The following is a 19,647-nucleotide window of genomic DNA, read 5'->3' as shown; positions in this document are numbered from 1 at the left end:
ATTTACTGCAGAAGTAACTGGGACTGAGTCTAATCCTATGATAACCTCTGGACAACCCAGTTCTGTACTGCCTTATGCTACTAAACTGCACAGTCTGGCTTTCTCTCAGCCAAGGGGCACTCTGGAAAAATACATTCCTTCTAAGGGGCTTCTCTGCCATTTAGCCTATCCACTTAAATAACATGCAGTTGTGAGGACTGCTATATGTTAAGCTGAGTTTTTCAGTACTGTATTCTACTACAGTGGTACTTCAGGTTACATACGCTTCAGGTTACATACGCTTCAGGTTACAGACTCCGCTAACCCAGAAATATTGCCTCGGGTTAAGAACTTTGCTTCAAGATGAGAACAAAAATTGTGCAGAGGCGGCGCAGCGGCAGCAGGAGGCCCCATTAGCTAAAGTGGTGCTTCAGGTTAAGAACAGTTTCAGGTTAAGAACGGACTTCCGGAATGAATTAAGTACTTAACCCGAGGTACCACTGTATTATAAAGTCTGAAATTCTATTCACTAAATAAAAATTCAGACAAAGGGCCTCACTCTCTTGTTTCTGCAATCCTTTAGGTCTGAGGGCCCCTAGTCTTCAGCGCTACCTTTCAGGAAGTCAGACTAGAAAATTATCCTTTGAACTGTGTGGGAGCTTGAGAAGGCTTCATTTCTTCTGGGACCATTTTATCCCATCTAATATATGGGTAGCGTCACAACTCTAATGGGATTTGCCACAGAGATTAAGGCGGAAGCAAGCAATACAAGGGGAAGCTCTGTAAAAGTGAAGCGGCACATTTTGTAGTCAGCATGAAAATAAGCAAATCTCTCAACACTTACATGGCCCAAGGCCGTAATTTGGGTTCACAACTATGACCCCTATTAAAAACAAGAGGATGCTTCTCCACAGGACTTTCCCCAGCAGCTGCCATTTGGAACGGCCCCTTCTCAACATGGAACTCAGCGACAGTGAAATGGAGGTGCCCATGATGAACACAAACCTAGAGAGGAAGGAGGAAGGGGGGGGGGGAAATCAAGCCTGCTCAAGGCAGATCTAACAAGCATGTCATCCAAAGAGCAGGGGATTTGGGGAGCCCTTCACTAACAGATGTGGTGAAGGTGATAGTGGGAGAGGAATCCACAAATACTGAAAAGGTATCCACCCTCATTCACTCTACGCGGGGCTGCCCTTGAAGCTGTCCCAGAAACTCCAGCAGGTGCAGAATGCTGCAGCGAGGCTTCTCACGGGGTCTCTGCCATGGGAGCATATTCACCCAGTGCTTTTCCAGCTGCACTGGCTCCCGGTGCAGTACAGGGTCAGATTTAAGGTGCTGCTTTTGACCTTTAAAGCCCTTCATGGCCTAGGACCCTCGTACCTACGGGACCACCTCTCCTGGTATGTCCCACGGAGAGCCTCAAGGTCCATAAATAGCAACACCCTAGTGGTCCTGGGCCCTAAGGAAGTTAGATTAGCCTCAACCAGAGCCAGGGCCTTTTCAACTCTGGCTCCGGTCTGGTGGAACATTCTGTCTCACGAGACCAGGGCCCTGCGGGATCTGATTTCTTTCCGCAGGGCCTGTAAGACAGAGTTGTTCTGCCTGGCCTTTGGCTTGGAGCCAATTTGATTCCCTCCCCCTCTTTCTTTTTTCTTTTCCTTTTTCCTCCTGCGATGAGGCTACATTTTAATATTTTAATGCTTCAATATTTTAATGTTGTATTTTAATTTTGTTTTTAAGTTGTATTCATTCAACTTATTTTTATTATTGCTTGTTAGCCGCCCTGAGCCCAGCCTTGGCTGGGGAGGGTGGGGTATAAATAAAAATTATTATTATTATTATTATTATTATTATTATTATTATTATTACTACTACTACTGACACGGGCCTGGGCTTCTGTCCTCATATTTCCCCCAAGAGCCCTTCATACGTCATAGACCAGCTATCTCTAGCCACTGTTGGACTACAACACCCATCACCCCTGAGCATAGGCCACGCTGGATGGTGGTGGTGATGGGAGTTGTAGTCCAGGAACATCTGAGGACCTACAGTTGGGGAAGACTGTCACTGGAAAATTCAGGGTCTTATTTTGTGGGGTGGGGGGTATGACTGAGGAAGGCAGAAGCACTAAAAATATATTCAAGGTGCGGGCAGTCTTTAAAACAGGACTTTGAATCTTTTTCTCTTATATAAGGTGAGCCCACTTTCACCTACTCATGTGTTGCCTATTGGCATACATATTAAACAGAAAACTGAATTCTGTTGGATATATGGCAGCTCCCAATTTTCAGGCAGGCTGTCTGTCTTCTGTACTCCGGTTTTAAATTTGATTTTTAAAAAGCCCAAACCAAATCAGTTTTATTAATGTTGAGAAACTGGTAAAGGCGATCGGTGTTCATAAATAATGCCATGGTTCTGCCAATTGGAGCTGTAAAAAGGCAAAATTAGTCTCCCTGAATTTTATGAACAAAACAGAGCCGCATCACTCCAAGCATACACCCTCAAACATGAGAACTCAGTCTCTTCATGGTAACTGTTTCCAAGGGCTATATATTGAATTTATACACAAGCACAACATGTAAAGTGAAAATCGTGTATATAGGTGTATGGCAGGAATCTGTCTGTCTTTTCAGGATTTCAAAACTGATTTGTAAACATCAGCTAATTCATTTTTGGACACCCTGTTTCAGGAAGATTTAAGATTTCATGCTGCTATTTGTGCTTTTTTACTTTAAAATTACAAGAGTGAGAAAAACTACAGTAATTCTAAAAAACAATTGTGACGACTGAACCTGTTGAGAATCCAGGACAAAACAAGTTTGATCCAACTGACATACAGTAAAAGAAAACCCCAGATGGGTCTCTTCTGAATAAACTTCCCTGACTTCTGTGAAGTCATAATAACAACCAGGATGAATTACCATGGAAAGACAAGGTCTGCTACGGTTAGTCCTATAAAGAGAAAATGAGAAATTAATTAAACTTCATAATAAAAGGTCAACTAGTAGTTAGTCTCTAGGTAGAAACCAAATGTTTATTTATTTATTTAAACCATTTTTATTGATTTTCCAATAAAAAAACATCCAATTAATATATCCAATCATAATACTTCAATTAAAATAAAAAACTAAAATAAAAAGATCAAATTATAGTCCAAATTGTATTTATTAATTTCTCGGAGCTCCTCACGATCTCTGAAGCATATCTCCACATCTTAGTCCTGCTTCTCCTCCTCGTTTCCATATTTCCCACATCTTGATTTTAACGCTTCATAATTCTTTGTCCCTGGGTTCACCAAATGTTTAGACCTAAAACATATCAATAACTTTCTTCCCTTGCTAAAATATGTGCAACTGAGAGTTTAACTAAATGTTCCAAGCAAAATGCGTGTAACGAAGCTCAAACAACACTTTTCTTCTTTTTAGGAAAAGCCAATAGAGGAAGAGGGACTTTGTAGTGGAGACGTAGAATGGGCAGGCAAGCCTTAACTCGTTCCAACCTTTTATTCTCTGCTCCAATTCACACACACACACACACACACACACACACACACACACCCCACTGCTTTTCTTCCCGCATGGCTATGAATGTGTGCTTTCCCTCCAAGCGTAGGATAAAAACACTTCAAGAAGAGCAATTTAGAGCAAATAAGTGATAGGGACGTGGGTGGCGCTGTGGGTTAAACCACAGAGCCTAGGACTTGCCAATCAGAAGGTCGGCGGTTCGAATCCCCGCAACGGGGTGAGCTCCCGTTGCTCGGTCCCTGCTCCTGCCAACCTAGCAGTTCAAAAGCACCTCAAAGTGCAAGTAGATAAATAGGGACCGCTCCGGTGGAAAGGTAAACGGCGTTTCCATGCGCTGCTCTGGTTCGCCAGAAGCGGCTCAGTCATGCTGGCCACATGACCCGGAAGCTGTACGCCAGCTCCCTTGGCCAATAAAGCGAGATGATCGCCGCAACCCCAGAGTCGGTCACAACTGGACCTAATGGTCAGGGGTCCCTTTACCTTAAGTGATAAATAGGTAAAGACTTAAATACCCCTCACCCTCCCACTGTTTTTCCACTACAAATTGCCCCCTGCTGAAGAAGCTTTTCCTGAAAAGGGGGGTTGTTGGGGTTCAACGATGTGCATTTACATGCCATCTATAGTTAGGCCTCGGCAAGTGTGGCCTAGAGCGGGCTTTGTTACCTGCACACTCAGCTTCTCTTGCAGACATTTGGTATTTGGTCCCAGAAAGCAGATCAGGCATGTTTGGCTCTCTCTACCCATTTCTATCCATTCTGAAGGAAATCAGCCCTGAGTGCTCACTGGAAGGACAGATCCTGAAGCTGAGGCTCCAGTACTTTGGCCACCTCATGAGAAGAGAAGACTCCCTGGAAAAGACCCTGATGTTGGGAAAGATGGAGGGCACAAGGAGAAGGGGACAACAGAGGACGAGATGGTTGGGCAGTGTTCTCGAAGCTACCAACGTGAGCTTGACCAAACTGCGGGAGGCAGTGGAAGACAGGAGTGCCTGGCATGCTCTGGTCCATGGGGTCACGAAGAGTCGGTCATGACTAAACAACACCCATTTCTATGAATGAAGTGAAAGTCAAAAACAACATTTACCATTCCAGCTCTGATGCTTGAAGAACCAGTACTTTCCTCCACCGTAATTGACGAAGACCATAATTACAAGGGCCAACCTACAAAGGGGAAAGCAAAGTAAGATTATCTACCTCACATATTTCACCATTAAAATGGTTAACTATCGCTGTCTGAGAAGAAAATTTCTAAATTATTATATATTTATTCAGTGCTTTTTTTCTAAAAAAAATGTTTAGGAGTACTCTAATTTCGACTCAAGAAAATCACCATTTTATAGTTCAAATTGGGAAAAATAAATACAGTAAATGGACAAAAGTACAAAGATTCACAAAATGTTTAGGGGTATGCGTCCCCCCAGAAAAAAACCCACTGTATTTATTTAATCCTACAAGGTATGATTCAGAGGCTTCTCTGATGTAACCTTATCTCCTTGTAAGGAGGCAAGTATCTAGTCCAACCCCATGTGATGGAGGAATTTATCACCCAGAGAGGGGCTCAAACCCCCAACCCTGAAATTAACAGTCTCACATGCTTCCGACTGAACTATGTACTTTGTTAAGAGAAGACTATTTTGTTTCATTACTTCTACGGTGGTTGGTTTGCAGGTGATTGTAACTGACTTTAAGTTCTGAGACTCTAAATAAATCTATCACGGTTTTTTGGTCCCAGGTCTGTTACAAATGGGAGAATGGAACAAATCTGCATACGGAAGGCAGAAGTGACAGTTCCTACCAAATGCTCTTCTCCATCTGCCAAGAGAAGGTTATAATGCAGAGTTTGTGTTTTCCATTTTATTCCAGCATTTCCCTGGGCTTCCTATGTTTTGGGGACTGCCCACAGTTAAGGGATAGAGAATGAACCAAGAGATCATGCCTTCTTTCATGTGCTGGAGCTGAGAGGAACTGGGGAGGGGCGGCATGTAATCTGTGGCTGGGTTGAGTCCCTTAAGAAACAGACAGTGTTCTGTTTGTACGGTTGCTGGATTTCTCATGGCATCTAGCACAAATGGATTCTCCTCTCTATGAGCCCTACTGTCACAGAAAACAGCATTACCGTATTTTTCGCTCTATAGGACGCACCCGACCATAGGACGCACCTTGTTTTAGAGGGGGAGAACAAGAAAAAAAAATTCTCCCCCTCTCTGCTCAGCGCCCCTTCAGCAAAGTGGCAGGAGAAACAGAGCCCCTTCCATTTCTCCTCCTGTTTCGCTGAAGGGGCGCTGCACAGCTCTCCCTCTCTGCTGAAGCCTGGAGAGTCTTGTTCTCCCGGCTTCAGCAAAAGGAACCCGAAGTCTTCAGAGCGCAGCGCGAGTTCCCGCTGCGCTCCAAAGGCTTCAAGCGGCTATCCCTGAAGCCGGGAGAGCAAGAGGGGTCGGTGCGCACCGACCCCTCTCGCTCTCCAGGCTTCAGCAAAAGCAACGTGTAGCCTCCGGAGTGCGGAGGGAGCGCTCCCTCTGCGCTTCGGAGGCTTCGTGTTGCTATCGCTGAAGCCAAGAAGCCTGCATTCACTCCATAGGACGCGCACACACATTTCCCCTTAATTTTTGGAGGGGAAAAAGTGCTTCCTATAGAGCGAAAAATACGGTAACTCTGAAAGCAACTGGTTTTAATTTCCCCGAACACATTACAGAAACGTCTTTGAAGCTTTCTGGTATGAAATCCTTCAGAGCTGAAAGTTACCCTCTAAACGTGTCCAGGGAACGAAGCCTCTGCAGGGAGGAAGCGGAACTCCATACCCCAGCCGGCAAATCGCCACCAGCAGAATCTGCTCTGCTTGGGGATCCAAGCTCCTTGAATAGAAAGTAAACAAGGAAAAATTAAAGCAATGAGGTGGATGTTCTCGAATAAGCCCAAGCCATTTAGAACAGGTTTATCGGCATCTATTTATTTATCGCCTTTTGTGAGAGTTCCTCTTTAGCGTTACCAGATTCCAAATATGAGACATGGGTCCAGTGCCTTTCCAAAAATGCAGCTTCTCTCTCATCATGCTCCTGCTGTGGTGAAAAGAACCACACCTACAAAAGTATTTCTCCACACAACAGGGCCACTCACTCCAATGAATCTACTAATGCTATGATTATTCGCATTGGGCTGGCTATTGATCAGATGCTGGGTCTTACCCTGCTTTCTGTATAAAGAAAAAAACACTAAAGGAAGGTAAAAACCATTCCTTACACACACACACACACACACAAAAAACAGCCTTTCAGTGAAATACCCTCCCCTATCAAAGCTATAACAAAATTAATGTCACATTAGTGATTTGTAGCCAGCATAGTTTCAGGCTTCAATCCTATATATACATTTACCAGACAAAAAACCCCTTAAAAGCAATCAGTACTCTTAATGTAACGCTAATGTCTCAACAAATGAAACTGATCTGTAATTTTGGAACAAGACGGAGATAGACTGAAATTGCAGAGTTTTGAAAAATTAAAAGACAAAGTGCGAGACTGGCTTCATTATTATCAGATAATGGAGGTATTTAAATTGGACAGGAAAATTGGCTTCCAGGTGGAAAGATCCAAATTGGAAATAGAATTGTTAGAACCCAAAACTAAGAATCTGTCAAGAATGTACAACTTGCTGCTGAAATGGAATACTCAGGATGAAACGGTAAAATCGGCTATGATTAAATGGGCACAGGACGTTGGACATAACATTATGTTTGCTGACTGGGAACAGTTATGGACCACAGGTATGAAATTCACGGCATGTAATGCCTTAAGAGAGAATATTATGAAAATGATATACAGGTGGTACATAACCCCAGTCAAGCTTGCGAAAATCTATCATTTGCCCGATAATAAATGTTGGAAATGTAAAGAAACCGAAGGTACATTTTTTCACCTTTGGTGGACGTGCCCAAAGATTAAGGCTTTCTGGGAAATGATATATAATGAATTAAAAAAGGTATTTAAGTATACCTTCCCTAAAAAACCAGAGGCCTTCCTCCTGGGCATAGTCGGCCAAATGGTGGTAAAAAAGGATAGAACTTTCTTTATGTATGCAACAACAGCAGCAAGAATACTCATTGCAAAGTATTGGAAGACACAAGAACTTCCCACGCTGGAGGAATGGCAGATGAAATTTATGGACTATATGGAATTGGAGGAAATGACTGGTAAAATCCGTGACCAGGGAGAAGAGTCGATGGAGGAAGATTGGAAGAAATTCAAAGACTATCTTCAGAAACACTGCAAAATTAAGGAATGTTAGAGTGATGTTGGATTGAAAATAAGTGGTTTCCAGCTGTACAGGTTAAAGTTAATGATAGATTAAGATTAAAGATTAAGGCTAAAGATGTTTAAAGAAATGGAAATTTGATATTAAGAGGGAAAATTTTAACGTTATATGAAGTTATAGATTTTAATATTTTATTAAACTAAAGATTGGGATTAAAAAAGTGGAAAAGAAACTGCTGGACAAATAATTTGGATTGGAATACAAAAGAGGGAGGTATGAGGAAGTCCAGAAAATAAGTGATTTAAAAATGGAAATGGAAAAGAGATATTGTTTTTAATTGTTATGTTTTTTGTTTTTCTTTATTGTTGAATTTTGTGCTGTTTTTAGTGTGTGATGTTGTTATATGTATTGTGTATGTTTTTTTTCTTTTTTTGTTGTCTAAAACCTTAATAAAAATTATTCAAAAAAAGAAAAAAAAAAAAAAGAAACTGATCTGTAGAAAATGTAACTTGGAAAAAGAGACATCGCACATACTTTTGTAAACCAAGAAATCTTTAATTCAAAAAAAAAAGTTTAAAAATAGAAAAAGAAAAAGAAAAGCAATCGGTACTCTTTTTCAGCCAAGAGACCTGATTCATACACATGTACAATCATTTGATGTCTGAGTTAACTGCATTGCCACTCTGAAAAACAACTGCTTTTAAGGTAACGCTAGGTGATGGCTGATCCGTGATAGTGGTTTCTAGGATGGAAGTAATAACTTTGGTGTTGCACTCATCAAGAAATCAACAGACATGTGTGAACATGCCTTAACTCAGTCAATTTATAAGGCAAAAAACTGAATTATTAAACAATGTGATTAAGTTTTCATGACCCCTCAAACTTCAAAGCAAATTCTTGACAGTGTTTTTTTTTAATGGACAATTTGTATTATTCCAAGAACTTACTGAATTAATTAGTCGATCAGTTTCTGTAGGGTTCATCTTCTTGTAAAGCCAGTTTCTGATTGGTTCGATGCTGTGAATTAAGAGTAAAGAAAGGTCCCCTTTTATTCTTTACTACGAACACCTTCAGTGATTGAACTAGCTAGCTAGCCACTTAAAGTATTTGATCACCTGTCCTTTACTTTGCAATGAAAATCTGAAGGAAGTTTACAGTGACGACTAAAACAGTAAAAACACAACAAATTATGCAAGGCAGAAACAGTCTAAAAGTATCAGTGGTATTAGCAAGCTTAAGAGGAAAATAAAAGTAAAGAAATAAAAATGTAAACGTCTCATTAATAAAAAGGTTTTCACTAGACACTAAAAGGGAAAAGTCAGTGCTCTCTGGGAAAAGATGCCCCCCCCACCAAAAATATTCTTTTCCCCGCAACCCACCCTCAAAAGCAGAAGGCGGGGAGATATATAGAAAAATATATGCAGATAACCTCTGTGTTTGGGCAAGTTCATGTAGGGTTAGGAAGTCATTGGGTCTTAAGCGATATATGGGTCTAAAGGTTAAATTCAGAGCTTTGAACTGTGCTCTGAAGTGGACTAGCAGTCAGTGAAGTTATTTTATAATTATAATAATAATAATAATAATAATAATAATATTCTTTATACCCTGCCCATCTGGCTGGGCTTCCCCAGCCACTCTGGGCGGCTTCCAACAAAATATTAAAATACAGTAATGCATCAAACATTAAAAGTTTCCCATTTGACTAGTTCCATTCTATTGTCAACCACTGTGTTCTAGATAAACTGAACCTCCTAAGCAGCCTTCAAAGGCATCACCCATGTGCCACATATTGCGATAGTCTAATCTGGAGGTTACCAGAGCACTGGCAACAGTGATCAGGTTATTTCTGTGCAAGGTGTCAAAGCTGGTGCACCACCTCAGCTAGTAGAATGTTGACACCAGCTGGGTGTCCCCAACTTACTGATGGCACCCTCACTCCAAATTTCTAAATAACCCCACTTGTACCTTTGACATAGACTCCCCCAGCCCCCCCCCCCAAAGAAAGCACTGTGGAATACCAGAGCTCAAGTGCTATGGAGTAGAGCAGTTGTCTTCCAGAAGCAATTTCTGGCAACATCTCTGCATCTAGAGAGAAACGGAGCTACTGGATTACAGTGCCCTCCATCCCTGTTCTGGAATGTCAGTCCAAAAGGATACGAGGATCAATGATGCATACCCTTTGGAGGGAGCAATGTGATCCAGCGCCGAGGGCCTTCTGGCGGTTCCCTTGCGACGAGAAGCCAAGTTACAGGGAACCAGGCAGAGGGCCTTCTCGGTAGTGGCACCCACCCTGTGGAACGCCCTCCCACCAGATGTCAAAGAGAAAAATAACTACCAAACTTTTAGAAGACATCTGAAGGCAGCCCTGTTTAGGGAAGCTTTTAATGTTTAATAAGTTATTGTATATTGGTGTTCTGTTGGAAGCTGCCCATAGTGGCTGGGGAAACCCAGCCAGATGGGTGGGGTATAAATAAATTATTATTATTATTATCATCATCATCATCATCATCTTTGTAACACCAGAGAGGACCCTTTAATTATGTAGGGCAGTCATCTTGCTCTCCATAGTGGAATCCCTGGATCCCAGTTACCCGGATCCCTGGCACCCAGGACACTTTTGTAACAATGTCCCAGCAAGTGATGCAGAGGGAGGCCTGGACACATCAAGAAAGGTCTTGCGGTAAGTGCTTCCACCAGGCAAGTAATAAAAGCAGTGGTGGAAAAGCTGCACATAGACAGTCATCAATGGCAGCACGACATTGTTCAAAGAAGGCTTGGAATAAACAGAGATATTCTGTTCTTTATTTTTCAGGGAAATTTGATTGTTCATTATATATTTTGCACTTAGGAGCCAGGTTCTCAGCTAATGTTCTTTGAGACAGGCCTGAGGACCGCTCCACAAGCCACATTCCCAGACTGCATAAATGAACTGTTCTCAATTAGCCAGCAGGAGAAACATTCAAAAGGAAGTAACAGGAATATCTTATTAAGACATTTTACTTACTTCACACAAACCTGTCCCAATGCCAGAATAGAGAAGAATCCCATGTAGATGAGAAACGCAAAAAAAATTGCTGTACAAAGGAAAATAGTAAGTTTTAATTACTCCAAATTGCAAAGTAGAATCCTGGGCCAGAATTCCACATATCTGCAGAAAACTAAAAACACCCCCAGCCCAGTTTTTATTGAAACATTTGCTAACATCTCAAGACAGTAAACAAAATTTAATAAAAACACAGAGGAGGAAAAGTGTGATATGCTCAAGCATAGAAGCATCTCCAGCTAGATTCTTTTTCACACTGTCTAGCTCTCTGTGATGATCCAATATTACAGCTAAACTTCTTCAGGATGTTTTCTGCAATAAACAGCTCACAGGAACATGAACAGGGGCTGGAATATCTGCTCAGGAAAGCAACAACGGGAAAACAATCCTGGTTAGAGATTGCAGGGGAGAGCGGCTTGTTAGTCAGGCTGTAATGAATTAACTGAATTGAAAAAAATGTGCATACAAACAGGGGCAGTGATATTAGATGAGCCCTAGTTTTTTTAATCCAGGGTCCTGGATTGCCCACTTAATGATTTGTCTGCCTCTTGTAGCAATTTTAATGTGATGTGCTAGATGCTGTGTGGTTTTTAATTGTGTTTCTGCAGACATGGCATGGACTACCTGAATGAAGCTACTGTCAGTGGACCAAGGTTCTGGAACCCCTGATCTACACTGACTGGCAAGGGCTCTCAAGTGTTTCAGACAGCAGACGTTCGCTGCCCCACCTGGAGATGCCAGGGTTTCAACCTAGGATCTTCTGCATTTAAACTAGATGTTCCACCACAGTGCTACGGCCCTTTCCTTAACTTTAATTTGCTCAGAGGCATCCATCCATCCAGTCATACCTCATATTGTGTCCGCTTCAGGTTACGTGTTTTCGTGTTGCGTCCCGCGACAACCCGGAAGTACCGCAATGGGTTACTTCCGGGTTTTGCCGCTCGCACACGCTTGCTAAATCGAGCTTTGCGCATGCGCAGAAGTGCTAAATCGCACCGTGCGCGTGCACAGACACGGCGCTTCAGCTTGCATCAGTTCCGTGTTATGGACGGGCCTCCGGAACGGATCCCATCCGTAACACGAGGTTCCACTGTATAAATTAGAATATACAATTTTTGTTTTTTAGTATGTTTTGATACTTGGGATTAAATAAAAAAAATTTAAAAAACCATAAACATATAAAGCAACATACGGAGGTAGCTGTTGGAAGGACTCTGATTGACAGTTATATTGCATGAAATCTTCGGGATGCTGCCATGGAGACTCCCAACCACTAGGGAATAGTTTCCAAATTCTCCAAAATGATAATGTAACCTGCAAACAGAAAAGGGAAAATATCCTGGAAGTTACTTTTAAATTAGAACTACCTCTGAAACCACACTAACACAATGCAGTATGTATGATACCTTTAAAGAGCCAGACTTAAATAATTACATGTTAGTATGGCCTAAAAGTTGACCCACTGTTTTCTGGTGTGCTAACACTCTGCTATAGGTAGCTGTGTGATGACTTGATGCACGCACACCCCCACACACCCTGATGCCAGCTGATCCAATGATCACTAGTTGTGTAGAAACAGTGCTTCAAATATGCCTGCTGTGCTCCCCACCCCATGGCCTGCAGAACACACAAAACAAACAGTTTAGAACCTGTGCCCATTTAGCTGACAGCAGGGTAGAGTCTTAGAGGATCTGCTAAACCTTTTGGGTTTAGTTCTGTTTTCTGCTTACCTCTCTTCACTTTCCTGATATTATGCAACTCTTCTCCTCTACAGTCTCTTCTATCTATGCTCCCACCTAAGTTCTTCAGCACTAGGCTGATTTCCTACGTCTTTTTCTCTCATTATGAATTCAGATTGCCTTTGCTAGTTCTGCTGCTTCTGAAGAAATGAACCTATGCTGCCAATTCTCATAGTAGACTAGTATAAAGTAAGCAGCACATAAGCAGCACACAAAACACTAAAAAACCATTCTAGGTTCTAAATCTTACGTTAATAATGCAAAAATTGAGAGAGCTATGTACAAGATCTACTACAGAAGCCACAAACAGAAAACTCATTCAACTTGTGTCCAAAAGGAAGATTCAGTCTTTAAAGGTTCCTTTAGCCAGGCTCCTGTAGATATCAACAAAGGTAAGTTGGATCAAACAAAGTGTTGGTGATGTTACACACAAGAGTTAGACAGGGTGCCGGCGTTTGTCACCTGTTTCGCCCATGAAGAGTCTCAGGCTTCTTCAGTAAATTCTCTCTCACGGTTTTGATATATTTATAAACATTCAAGTCCATATGTTACATTTCTTTTTAGATTAAGCTATAATATTTAATTTCTTTCTTCAGGAAATTCTCCCTCAAGATTTTGGTGTATTTACATACATTCAACTTCATATGCCAAGTTCTTTCTTGACTTAAGCATCTATTCATTTACTAAGCCTAAGATTTAGAACGTAGAATGGTTTTTTAGTGTTTTGTGTGCCGCTTATGTGCTGCTTCAGCACATAATGGTTTTGCTGCTTCAGTTACTGCAGAATTACATAAACTCTCCAATAATGGTTACTGATGGAACTATGCTTACATTACAGTATATTACTGGACTTTCATTAAATAATAATAATAATAATAATTTTTTATTTATACCCCGCCCTCCCCAGCCAAGGCCGGGCTCAGAGCGGCTTACAAGCAATAATAAAAACAAGATGAATGATTACAACTTAAAAACAAAATTAAAATACAACATTAAAATAATGGAACATTAAAATATTAAAATGTAGCCTCATCGCAGGAGGAGAAGGAAAAGAAAAAAGAAAGAGAGGGAGGGAGGGAATCAAATTGGCTCCAAGCCAAAGGCCAGGCAGAACAACTCTGTCTTACAGGCCCTGCGGAAAGAAATCAGATCCCGCAGGGCCCTGGTCTCATGAGACAGAGCGTTCCACCAGGCCGGAGCCAGAGTTGAAAAGGCCCTGGCTCTGGTTGAAGCCAATTTAACTTCCTTAGGGCCTGGGACCACTAGGGTGTTGTTATTTATGGACCTTGAGGCTCTCCGTGGGGCATACCAGGAGAGGCGGTCCCGTAGGTACGAGGGTCCTAGGCCGTGAAGGGCTTTAAAGGTCAAAAGCAGCACCTTAAATCTGACCCTGTACTCCACCAGGAGCCAGTGCAGCTTGAAAAGCACTGGATGAATATGCTCCCATGGCAGAGACCCCGTGAGGAGCCTCGCTGCAGCATTCTGCACCCGCTGGAGTTTCTGGGACAGCTTCAAGGGCAGCCCTGCGTAGAGCGAATTACAGTAGTCAAGCCTGGAGATGACCGTCGCATGGATCACTGTGGCCAGGTCAGGGCGGGAAAGGTAAGGGACCAACTGCTTGATGCGGCGAAGGGTGGAAAAATGTCGCCTTGGGTGTTGCTGTAACTTGCGCCTCCATGGAAAGGGAGGCGTCAAGGATTACACCCAAACTCTTAACGGAAGGCAATGGCACTAATTGGGCCCCCGCAAGAGAAGGGAGTTGGTCCCTCATCCCCATGCCATCCCGACCTAGCCATAGGACCTCTGTCTTCGAAGGATTTAGTTTCAATCGGCTCCCACGAAACCATCCAGCCACAGCTTCCAAGCATCTGGTCAGTGTGTTCGGGGCCGAGTTGGTGTGGCCATCCATCAGCAGATAGAGCTGAGTGTCATCAGCATATTGGTGGCAGCCCAGCCCAAAGCTCCGGATAATCTGGGCAAGGGGCGCATAAAGATGTTAAAAAGCATCGGGGAGAGAATTGCGCCCTGCGGCACTCCACACACCAAGGAGTGGCGTGACGACATTTCCCTCCCTAGTGCCACCCTCTGTCCCCGACCAGAGATAAAAGAGCACAACCAGTTACGGGCTATGCCCTGTATCCCCACGTCTGCGAGGCAGTGGTCCAGAAGATCATGATCGACCATGTCAAAGGCTGCTGACAAATCTAAAAGGATCAGCAGTCCTGACCCGCCTTGATCCAGTTGTCTACGGAGATCATCTGTTAGGGCAACCAGAGCCGTCTCCGTCCCAAAACCAGGACAGAAACCGGACTGAAATGGATCTAATGCCGATGTTTCCTCCAGAAACCTACCAAGCTGTTCAGCAACCGCTCTCTCAATTACCTTACCCAGGTATGGAAGATTTGAAACTGGGCGGTAATTGGATAGGTCTAAGGGATCTAATGAAGTTTTCTTTAAGAGTGGACACACCACTGCTTCCTTCAGTTCCCCTGGGAATGTCCCCGTGTCAAGGGACAAATTGATAATTTCAACCAGGGGGGTCCGCGCAACATCTGGACACTCCCTAATCAGCCAAGACGGGCACGGATCAAGGAGGCAGGTGGTGGGCCTACCAACTTGGAGGAATCTATCCACATCAGTAGGGAGTATCCAATCGAAATGGTCCAACACTGGACCTGAAGTCAGTCGAGGGGCCTCCAGTTCAGTCACTGTATCTAAATCTAAATCACTAAATCACTAAATCTAAATTAAAGCCTGTAATTTCACTAAATAAATAACCACAGCAGAGCCATGGGGACACTACAGATGCTGGCAACTGTGAACTATTTCAAGGAACAGTACACTAAAATAAGGCTCTGACCTGCAAATTTCTTTGCTGTCTTTCGTGTTACTGACCAGCAGGGTGACTGCATGCTGAGAATCCACAGCAGCAGTGCTAATACTAGGCTCTTCAGGTGTTTTGTTGATGGAAATCAGTTCCTGAGGCAAGCACTGGAAAATAAGGGAAAATGAACAACAATAAGATATAGAAGTGACCAAAACTAGACACAATAAAAAGACCATCTTTGAAGTACAGTCATACCTCATGTTGCGTTAGGTTCATGTTGTGTCTTTTCAGCTTGCGAACACAGCAAACCCAGAAGTGTATACTTCCGGGCTTCCCCCTGCACACACACGCAGAAGCGTTCTGCACGCTTTGTGCATGTGCAAAATAATAATAATAATAAATTTTATTTATATCCCGCCCTCCCCAGCCGAAGCTGGGCTCAGGGCAGCTAACAACAATAAAACAGTACAACAGTACAACACAACACTCTAAAATCATTCATTATAAAATTAACTCAAATCAAACCAATGGCAACCATTGGGCCAGAGCTCCGCGAAGATTGCCGAAGGAGAGAGTCAGGCTGTGCCCTGGCCAAAGGCCAGGTGGAACAGCTCTGTCTTGCAGGCCCTGTGGAAAGATGTCAAGTCCCGCAGGGCCCTAGTCTCTTGTGACAGAGCGTTCCACCAGATCGGAGCCACAGCTGAAAAAGCCCTGGCTTTCTAGCGTTCTGCGTGCTTCACACATGCGCAGAAACGCTCTATCACCCTCCACGCTTGCGCAGAAGCGCCGCTCTAGTTGCAGACTTTTCGGGGTGCGAACGGCACCCCGGAACGGATCGTGTCCGCAACTAGAGGTACCACTGTATAACACAAATAGAAGGGTCTAAAGCAGAGGTTCTCAACCTGTGGGTCCCCAGATGTTGTTGGACTACAACTCCCATCATCCCTGACCACTGATCATGCTGGCTAGGAATGATGGGAGTTGAAGTCCAACAACATCTGGGGACCCACAGGTTGAGAACCACTGGTCTAAAGGAAAGTAGTGGTTTGTTCTGAAAAAAAGAAATGATTATCAGACAAAATTGTACAATGGTATCTTAAAATAAAAAATACTACGTGATCTGTTTCTTATGTTAAGAGTTATACTAACTGAAATGTGCATTAGCACCACTGGTTTGTTTGCACATTATCTTGGGATTAGAGTCTAGAACTAATTTTCTCCACTGAAAATATATCAGCATTCACACAGGCTCAGTTCAGACATGGATCATGGTTTACAAAGCTTAACTGTGGTTTGTCACAACCTCGAAATCAACAAACCGTGATTTTACCATCGCTCTACCTCCAGGACATTAGCAGGCCACAGACACAGGAGTGGATAGAAAATTAAACCATTTCAGTTCTCAGTGTCAATTTCCTGAGTAAGCACCCTCCCATGCCATGTCTCTTTGCCCAGTTTTTATTTTGCAAATCAGGAAAAATTCTGGAAAGTACCCATACTTGCATGGTCTTAACTACTGAGCTGAGACTAGGCTTCTGCATGGCTATAATGAGCCAACTATAGGCAATAATGCCAAAATCTGGCTTCTTCTGTGTGTTTCTTCCCTTTACCGTGAAGATATTTTGTTAAATTGTACATGACAGGGGTGCTCTTCCACACCCCTGAGTCCTGGAGGGCCCCTCTTAATTTTCATGGTCCTAAGTCCCAGTCCTCCTTTCCCAGGGGAGAAATGTCAGATTCTGGAAAATAACGACGTATTAAACTATACTGCATCATTGCTTTCTAAATGTGAAAGTTTTAGGGCGGCATTCAATAACTCCCACCTACCCATCAATGAGTACGAATTACCTGGTAGCAATAATCAGAGATCCAGGAGATGGTTAAGTTCTCACCAAGCAACTCATTATGAATTTGTAGCAAAGCCTGGTCAATTTTCAGATCCCAGGGTTGTCTTCTGGATACTTCTGTGAGAGATAAAGCATGGAGAGAAAGCTTCACCGTTTAGCCAGTGTTGCTGATGAACTGGGAATTCTGCAAAGACAGATCCTTTCCAGATTACATACTCGGAGGCATCATATAAACCCCAAACACCTTTGCAAATGGGCTCAGAGGCAGAGATGGAAGCCAAGTCACCTCCAAGCCCAAGAGGATGTCAGCACATGAAGGTGAAGTACCAGGCTGTGGCCAGACACCATAGTGCCTGGCTTAGTCCTCAGAAGTAATGGGCTACTCAAGCACAGCAGTTTCCTCACAAGTAGACCCAAATCCTTGGTTAGCTCATATGTCCAACAGCTGTGCCTAGGAGGGAGCTTATAAGGCTGCTGCACATAAGCATTCAGTCACTGCAGAGATATTGGAACAATTTCTTTACTCCAGCTCTTTGGTATGTCTTGTTCCTCTGTTGTGAACATCCCTGGAGTGCGTGTGATACTGGACTGCTACTGGCTTTTGCCTTTCTCGCTGACACCCCCAAATGTGGCTGTGGGTCACGACTTGCCTTTGTTCTGGGAATCGATGTATTTGCCAAACAGGCTGATCGTAGAAGACTATAATGGTTAATCTTTAGAAATGACAAACTCAAAAAATCATGTTCCAAAAATATATTTTTACATCAACAATCAAACATAATGCCAGGGACTGTGACTACAGCCTAATGAATGCAAAACATATGCTTGACCACTGGGCGATGTCATGTCCTCTGAGCTAGGGGCCTCTAAGCACGGGCTAAAGTTTTTAAAAGAGAAACTAATGGCCAAGTGGCTCTGATCCCTTGTTGTCTTCTGCTGTTTGGTGAAGACTTTTCTGTTCCAGCACACTTTTGTCTTGCTGGGTAAATACCTTTATACTGTACAATGAATTTGGCTGAGCCTGTTTCTATTTTATATTTTTTACAAAGCCTATGACACTTTAATGGTTGTAAGCTTCCTTGAGAAATGCATCTGCACAAGAATGGGATATAGCCTTTTGAATAAATAAAGTAAGTGTGAAAAAATGCTTTTCCATTGAGAAATCTGTCTAGCCAGACACTTGTGGGGATGGTCCCTGGCAGAAACGTTAGGATTTGTTTGTTTTAAACCATGTCGCTTAAGTGCAATAGCCTCTAAGCAGTTTACAAAGATAAAATATAAAAAAATGAAAATCACTATAAAACCAAACTTCAATTAGAATGCCTGCTGGAATAAAAATGTGTTCAATATGTGCCAGAAGTTCAGAAAGGAACTAAGCCTGCAATGCTAAATGCATAACTCCTGGGGGATACGAGCTGCGTATCAAGCCATGGGAGACCACTGAAAATGACCTCAGTGATCAGGAAGTTTATAGAGGATTAGGCAGTCTTTCCGGTTTCCTGGGCCCAAATTGTAAAGGGCTTTGTAAATTAGTACAAGACCCCTGAACCTAGGAGCGCATGTGCAGTCAGTACAGAATTTTGGACACTGGAGTTATGTGCTAGTGATAGTATGTTCCAATCAACAGTCTAGCTGAAGTGTTTTGCACCAGCTGAAGCCTCTACATAGAGTGCATTGCAAGGCTTGAGCCTTGAGGTCACCCATGCATGGATCACTGGGGCTAGACCATAACTGTTCAAGAACAGCTGCAGCTGACATACCAGCCATAGCTGGTAGAAGGCTCTCCTAGCCACTGAGGCCACCAGAGGTTTCCAGAGACAGAGAAGAATCCAGGAGAACCCCTAAACTCTGCACCTGTTCTTTCAGAAGGAGTGCAACTCCATCCAGAACAGGCAACTGCCCCAAAACTCCTAATGGCTGCACCCAGAGGCTTTTAAAACCAGCATTGGGGAGGAAATTTTACCTTGTGGTACACTGCAGCACAAAGTCCATGGAGTTGAAACAGTCTCCCGTTGCTACTTTCCAGACATGACCTTTTTCTATTGTCTCTAATACCCATCCCACAGTGTATACCATGGTCTGTGACATCCCCTGGCCTATTCCTGATACAGGTCACCCATAAGGTTAACCAAGGCTGATTTAGTCCCTGAACCGTGCCTGAATCCAGATTGTGAAATGGATCCAGGCAATTCATATATTCCAGTAGCTCTTCCACTGCCCTCTCTACCACCTTGCCCAATAAAGGGTGGAAATTATCATTTTTTAACATCTGCCAGGCTGATGAGTCAGTCTAGGGAGACATTGCAAAACTTTTTGAAATCCAAGTAGCGTGGGAATATTGGATGGGAAAGTGGGTTAAATATGATGATATTTAAAGCTTCACACCCCCAACCCCCCCCCCCAAAGTTATCTTATTTGGTTGGGATATTGTTCTGGGTCTT

The 19,647-nt window shown here is 43.0% G+C and overlaps 1 protein-coding gene across 1 annotated transcript in view; it reads right to left on the bottom strand.

Moving 5' to 3' along the window:
• HGSNAT (heparan-alpha-glucosaminide N-acetyltransferase) overlaps nt 1-19,647 on the bottom strand; it is a 31,875-nt gene that overhangs the window by 9,272 nt on the left and 2,956 nt on the right. The window contains exons 2-10 of the mRNA XM_080976760.1: nt 17,208-17,323; nt 15,393-15,523; nt 11,986-12,107; nt 10,755-10,824; nt 8,698-8,767; nt 6,245-6,354; nt 4,587-4,663; nt 2,901-2,931; nt 824-984 (exon numbers count right to left, since the gene is read on the bottom strand). Of these exons, the coding sequence (XP_080832886.1) occupies nt 824-984; nt 2,901-2,931; nt 4,587-4,663; nt 6,245-6,354; nt 8,698-8,767; nt 10,755-10,824; nt 11,986-12,107; nt 15,393-15,523; nt 17,208-17,323 (888 nt within the window). The remainder of the gene's footprint in view (nt 1-823; nt 985-2,900; nt 2,932-4,586; nt 4,664-6,244; nt 6,355-8,697; nt 8,768-10,754; nt 10,825-11,985; nt 12,108-15,392; nt 15,524-17,207; nt 17,324-19,647) is intronic.

The sequence above is a fragment of the Podarcis pityusensis genome (genome assembly GCF_964106645.2).
Source record: "Podarcis pityusensis genome assembly, chromosome: 13".
Classification (NCBI taxonomy): Eukaryota; Metazoa; Chordata; class Lepidosauria; order Squamata; family Lacertidae; genus Podarcis; species Podarcis pityusensis.
The sequence above is the reverse complement of the archived record's forward strand: the minus strand, read 5'-3'. Positions and strand labels throughout refer to the sequence as shown.